At 48.8% G+C, this 6,624-nt stretch overlaps 1 protein-coding gene across 1 annotated transcript in view; it reads left to right on the forward strand.

The window, feature by feature from the left end:
* ELAC2 (elaC ribonuclease Z 2) overlaps window positions 1–6,624 on the forward strand; it is a gene marked incomplete at its 5' end in the record, with an annotated part of 32,001 nt that overhangs the window by 24,309 nt on the left and 1,068 nt on the right. Inside the window, 5 exons of the mRNA XM_006022042.2 lie at window positions 314–413; window positions 495–615; window positions 1,067–1,145; window positions 1,508–1,652; window positions 6,519–6,624. The exon at window positions 6,519–6,624 is cut by the window's right edge and continues 1,068 nt beyond it. Coding sequence (XP_006022104.2) covers window positions 314–413; window positions 495–615; window positions 1,067–1,145; window positions 1,508–1,652; window positions 6,519–6,624 — 551 coding nt within the window. The remainder of the gene's footprint in view (window positions 1–313; window positions 414–494; window positions 616–1,066; window positions 1,146–1,507; window positions 1,653–6,518) is intronic.

The following is a 6,624-nucleotide window of genomic DNA, read 5'->3' on the forward strand; positions in this document are numbered from 1 at the left end:
AAGGACTTGGCTTTTAGGGCATGAAGTAGAACAGGAAAGCTGTAAATAAAGGCACAGGTGGCAGAAGCTGTGTTTTTAAGGCACTTAGCTTGGGATTTAAAGAATGACACATGAGGATTTTCAGTCTGAGGTTAGAAAGGCAAAATGTAAATTGCCCCAGCAAGTACCTGGTAAATGAGTTGCTCCTCAGGAAACCTTGCTTCACTATAGATATGCTTCTCCCTCATTGGAGCTCATTGTTTTCCTGACATGAACAGTTTTTATTTAAGCCTGTACTTCATAAGCATCTTCTCCTTTTTTTTTATTCTTACAGTCTGGTTCCTGCCAGTTCACTGGTTGAAGGTTGTAAAGTTGAAAAACCTAAATTTAAAACATTTATTAATTTCCTGCTAGAGAAATATGGCTTTGCAGAGGTAAGCTGACCAACCTCTAGGGTACAGGGACAAACAAAGTTGGGGAGACTTATGGTTGATAACACTTGTGGTCTCGTTCAGTTTCAGACTTGTGAGGTTAATCACTGTAGAAATGCCTTCGCTTGTTCAATGATCCACAATTCTGGTTGGAAAATAGTCTATTCTGGTGACACGATGCCCTGTGAGGCTTTAGTCAAAATGGGTGAGTAAAATGCATTGGGAGTAAAAGTGAGCTAGAGTTAGTTTGCAAGAGGTATTTAGGCTATTACTAAAAGATGCTGATAAACCTTCTCCAATCTACTCCAGCTAACATCAATGTTACCTATGCCTGAGTGGCCTTGGGAGGAGTTGTGTGCTCCAAAAAGAGGCTATTAAACTGAATACATACACTTATTGTTTGTGAACTAGTGAGTTCTACTACATTGTAAGAAATGCAAAATACACTTGCCAAGTGACATAACATGAATTCTTTAACAGATCACTTTGTGATATGGTCTCTGGTTTTTTTGTGGATTTACTGCTGGAAATATAGGGAGATGAGGTATGAATGTGCCCTATTGAGCATGATAGGTGTACCCTTAGTGAAGAATCCTGCTCTTTGCCACTTGTGTGGAGCTCTGCAGCAAGAATACTAAATATATGGTCTTACACAGGGAAAAATGCTACACTGTTAATCCATGAAGCAACACTGGAAGATGGCTTGGAAGTGGAAGCGATAGAGAAGATGCACAGGTAGAGTACCTCTGGGTGATTATTGCATATAAGGCCACTTGCTTCCAGGAAGGAGATTCTGGCACAGGGAAGCTATTCAGAAATATTCACCTCGGGATATAGAGTTATTACTCTAAAGGTAGAATAGCTCTGAGTGGAAGTGAGGGCTCCTAGATACAACTCTTAGACTTGGGACTGAGGTAACGAATTGGATCATTTAGCTTTCTGTCCTTGTGTGTGCTCAAGCTCAGCACTGTTCAAGGCTGACTTGAGGTTTGAGAAGCAGTGTTATGAGATACTGAGTCTTGTCTGTGGAATAGACTGTTACACCTCTGCTTTCAGCGCTCTGTTAATTATCTTGAGTTCTTGTGGTTCCTTTGCAGCACAACTTCCCAGGCGATAGAGAGTGGAATGAAGATGAATGCTGAATTCATTGTATTAAATCATTTCAGCCAACGGTATGCCAAAATTCCACTATTCAGTGCACACTTCACTGAGAAGGTTGGAATTGCATTTGACCACATGCAGGTAAGTTAGGAGCTTTTGAGGCAGGTTTTCAAGAAATCTTGCATCTATTCTATGTAGTAGGACCTCTTTAGCACTAGATTGTCTTGAGTACTTTGCTGTATTAATGATATGTGCTTTTGCCCTAGATAGTAGACTTAAAAAAAAAGAAAAAAGCTTTCTGAGTAAAGTGGGTTTTCCTGGTAGCTTTTATGTGGAGATGAGAATCTTGCTCAGGTAGGCATGTGCTGCTTGTTGGATAGTGAGAGTGAGGTTTTCAGTAAACTGCAGTAAATATGTTCAGGCAAATTTGACAGTTTAGGAGGTACCTGGAGGAAATTCTTCTGTGTCTGCTCTTACAGAATCATAGGTGTGATGGGAGGAAGGTCTGGTTAGGAGGTGACTTGTTTACTCCAGCCACCTACACAATGCAGGATAATCCCAGCCAAGTTCTTGTCTAACCTGCTTTTAAATTTCCTATGATGGAGATTCTGCAGGCTCTTTGATGTTTAACCAGAAAGTTCTATCTGACATCCAAACCAAAATTTTTCTTTTGCAATTTAAAGCCATTATTTCTTGTCCTGTCCCCTGTGGCCACAAAAGTTTATTACCAGCCATTTTGTAACAACCCTTTTTGAAATTGTTTTGTGCTGTTGCCAGTCATGGAGTAGCAAACCTAGATGAGCTGAAGTGTTAAGCATAGGCTTGATAGTAAAGGACCTGAAATTTTGCAAGGGCTACCTTGTGCTTAGTGGAACACGTCACCTTTTTGGTGACAGCAGGATTAGTTAGACTGGGTTTCTCCTTTTTGTTCTGGTTCTGCCCCCATTTCTGTACAGCTGCCCTCTGTGTACCAGGCTGGCAACAACTTTACAGCAAGTAATATGTTTTGTCCAATTACATTGGCATAAAAGCCAAGTGGAGGAATGTGGAAAGATAACACTTTTCTTTGCCACTTGAACAGTAAGGACTAAAAAGTCACATTCTGGTGGCTGCTAACAAAAACTAGAATAGACCCTTAGGAAGGTGATGCTGAAACTGGGTGAAATGCAGGCAGCAAGTCTTAGCACAAGCACTTGTTTGTTTTCATTATTGCACATGCTGCTAATATGTTCAGGAATAATGAAAACTGACTGGGATATACTGTTTGAGATCCAACTGGGTAGAAGTTAGCGGTGCACTGATATATTGGATCAGCACTGATAATGGGAAAATTAACATTATCGTCAACTGGCTTTTTTTGGCTGAGAATGTCACTGATAAATGCTGTGTGCCGGTGCATAGCCACAGCATGCATGTGGCCAGGAATGCAGCTGGGCATGGTGAGGGAGGGAGTGGAGCAGGGGCAGGTGCTGCCCAGCCAGGGTGGTGAATGGGACTCCTGGGCGGGGTGTGGGATGGAGCTGCAGGTGACTCCCCCCTAACGCCAACCCTGCTCAGGACACTCTGCTCTGCTGCCATTCCTTGGGAGCCCTGTATTGCAGGATGGGCAGGGGATGCGTGGAGTGCATCAAGTAGGGCTGGTTCTAGGGGAGGTTTGTGGGGGCCAAAGCCACCCCAAAATTCCTCATAGCCACCTCTCCCAGTGTTGTTGCTGCGCCTGCCCTGTGCAGCTGAATCTGTCCTGCCCTGCTCCCTCCCACACCATGGGGGCTTTGATCTGCCCCCCCCCTCCCCCCACCTTACTGGCAGGACACTGCTCTCCATGTTGCCCAGCTGCATTCCTGTAAATCGGTTATCGAATCCATACTGGCCCATTTTCTAAATTTTTTTTTTTTTTTTTTTTTTTAAATGGCTGGTTAATAATCTGCTATTGGTAAAGGTTACGAAAATCTTTATTAGTATACCTAGTAGAAGTGTATCAGGGCTTATTTCTAACATTGGCTTTTTACAGAAATGTCTTTTTTGTTTTTCTTTTCTTTTTTTCCTCCCCCATCTGCTAATTTTTTTTTAGCATAGTTGCTCATTAGCAGTTGGTACCTCTAAAGCAGTGGTCTCCAACCTTTTTAAGTAAGAGGTCACTTTTGGAATTTTAAAAGTAACCCAAGATCTAGTCCCCCCCCCAACCCCCCCAGACACACAGCAGGTAAGTCTGTGGGGAGGGAATTGGGGGGGGGGGGGGCGGCTGATCGAAGCAGAGGGAGAAAAAATTATTTGGGGGCATGCCCCCAAGCTGGAAAGTGTGGGGGGAGGGGAAAAGGCTGTGGTGGGGAGGCAGGGCAGATTGAGACCCCAGCTCCCTTCCCCCCACCCCTCAACGGCAGTGAGGGAGGGAGTGGGGCTGGAGCAGGGGCTAGCACCAGGGAGCTGCGAGCAGCTTGTCCAGGGGGCATGGGGATGGGGGACATGCACCCCAGGAGGGCATGTGGGGGGGCGGGGCATGTACATGTGGGATGGGGTAGGGCAGGCTGCAGCTGCAGGCTGGGGCGGAGCTGTTCCCAGTAGGGAGGCTTTCCCATGCTGTGCTTGGGCTGGGCAGCGGTGGTGCTGAAAGCAGAGCTATGGGGGGACTGCAGCCACCTGAAAATTTGCTGTAGCCCCCAATCCCCGCTCCCAGCACTGCTGCCACCTTTCCCGAGCACAGCGTGGACCAGCCTGGCGCAGCTTCCACACCCCACTCAGACCCGTGCAGATCCTGGGCACATGGCCCCCATGCCCTTGGGGGCAGGGGGAGGGGGAATGGGCAGACGGGGAGGGGAAGGATGCATCAGGCTGTTCCCGACAGAGGCTGGCTTGTGCTGCACTTGGGGCAGGCGGTGGCAGCAGGGTTTGGAGGAGCTACAGCAAATTTTTGGGTGGCTGCAGTAGCCCTGCTCCCAGTGCCACTGCTGCTGCCTGCCCAAGCAAGCACAGGCCAGCCTACCCGCTGGGAACAGCCCAGCCCACAACTGCAGCCTGCCCTGCATGCAGATATCCTGCATGTGCCTCCCTCTCTTCATGCCCCCCTGATGAGCAGCTTGTGGCTCCATCCCACCCTGCCCCAGCTACAGGGCCTGCCCCTATTCCAGCCCCGTTCTCTCCCTCACTGCTGCTGCAGCTGCCTGCGTTGCCCCGTGTTTGGCGGGACACCCCCCCCACCAGATCTGTGTGGCAGAGGCAGCTGCCATTGTGGGCTGGGCTTTGCCCCTGAGCCCTGCTGCAGCTGACCTGGGAGCAGCTGGATGCCATGTGCATCCTGCCACTGGGCTGAGCTGTGCCCACATGTGGCCAGCTGCAGCAGGGTTCAAGGTGCAGTGGATGCAGGGTTGGGTGGGGTTACACACCCCCAGGGCCTCTGCTGGGCTGCGCCCAGTGGCAGGAGCCCCCGGTCTCCCACCCCTGGATGAGCCCCCAGGCTCCAATCCTCCCACCACCCGGCGGGGCTGGGGCCCCATTTACCTTCCCCTGCTCCTGGCTGGGCCACACTGTCCCTTCCTCACCTGCAGTGGACTCATTCTGGCCCCCACCCTGTCCCTCCTCCAGACTGACCTGGGTTGGGGTGGGGACAAGTGCACCCAACCACCCCAGCCTAGGATTGCCTAAAAGAGGTTCCCCGATCTGCTGGTTGGGGACCACTGTTCTAAGGAGATCAAGGTGCTGCCCAGTAATCTGCTTTTTATAATCAGAGGTCTGCTCTACTTGTTTTAAATTCTACTCTTGTATATGGCCAAGGGGCAGCCATCCCTGGGTCACTTAATTTCTTTCAAACTGCTCCTGTGTATCAGATTACTATTATTTGTTAAGTCATTTCTTCTCCTTACTATGCTACCTTCCTTTCTGGCTTCTGGATGCACCTGTATGTAACAAAAAAACACTAACAACTCACTAACAAGCTACTTCCTTATAAGTACTGTAAACAATACATAGCAGTTGAAAGCATCCAGCCAGAGTACCAGAGATTGAAGTTGTTTATATTACAGTAACAACTATATTACAATAAAGGCTGCCAGCTGAGGTCCTAGCCCCATTGGACGTGTCCAGATGAGTGTGCACGTGCCTCTTGCAGCATCCCAGACCAGTTTGAGACACTAGAAGAGGCATGCTATGAACAAAGAAGCATTCCCTGTGCTGTATATTTGCAGTGTGGGCTCAAAACTTGATACCTGGAGATTAAGGTATCAAAAAATACCCCAGTGGGGAAAAAGTAGGACAGGAGCTAACCGGGAAGCTGGTTCTCCACAGACGCTCTGGTTTCTGGCCTGGAAACGTGCACAGACAAGGGAGAAGACAGCAGCCTCACAGTATCCAGGCACCTTCCTGGCCAGAGCCTCCTTCCTGGTCAAGTACAGAGCCCGTTTGGCCAGGGTCAGGAGGAGGTTGCCCAGGAGATCCCGGGACTTGGTGGGGCTGAAGATGGGGTGACCAAAAACAAAAAGGTGGGGGGGTGAAATTCAACCAGAACCTCAGGAGGAGGGGCTGGAGGTGGAGGGGCTGCAGCCTGGCACACTCGAGGTTCATGTGTGCCAGGGTTTCTCTCTGCCTGCAGAAGGGGCCCCCAGAAGCTCCTGAGCTGCTTGTCAGGGTAGGTTTTTATACTGCTGGGGCCAGCACAGGGGCTGGTCCTAGGCTGTAGCTCCCCCTGGCTGCAAATCCAGAAGGAGCTGGGCAGGGTTATTTTGCTCCAAGTGGCACAACTTGCCTCATACCAAAGCGCATGTCCAGGCATGTGCACTAAGGCAAAAATCCCGAGCTCAAATTTGTGCTGCTCCTGTTTGAGCTGCTGCAAGTGCACGTGCCTGCATGTGTAGATGCACCCATTGTATCTGTCTGTTAGGCGTTATGTCTCATTCTGTACACCTCAAAGAGCCTGCAGTCAGATAGGACAAGGCAGGCAAATGAGACTAGAGCCTAGATGTTGTTGCTGTGAAATGCACAAGATAGAATGTTAATATGTGACTCTATACATTTCAGATACGTTTTAGTGACTTTCCAACTATTCCAAAACTGATCTGGCCTCTGAAAGCTCTATTTGCTGATGACATCGTAGAGATGGAGGAGCGGAAAGAGAAACGGGAAA

Source organism: Alligator sinensis, unplaced genomic scaffold, assembly GCF_000455745.1.
Source record: "Alligator sinensis unplaced genomic scaffold, ASM45574v1 scaffold77_2, whole genome shotgun sequence".
Taxonomy (NCBI): Eukaryota; Metazoa; Chordata; order Crocodylia; family Alligatoridae; genus Alligator; species Alligator sinensis.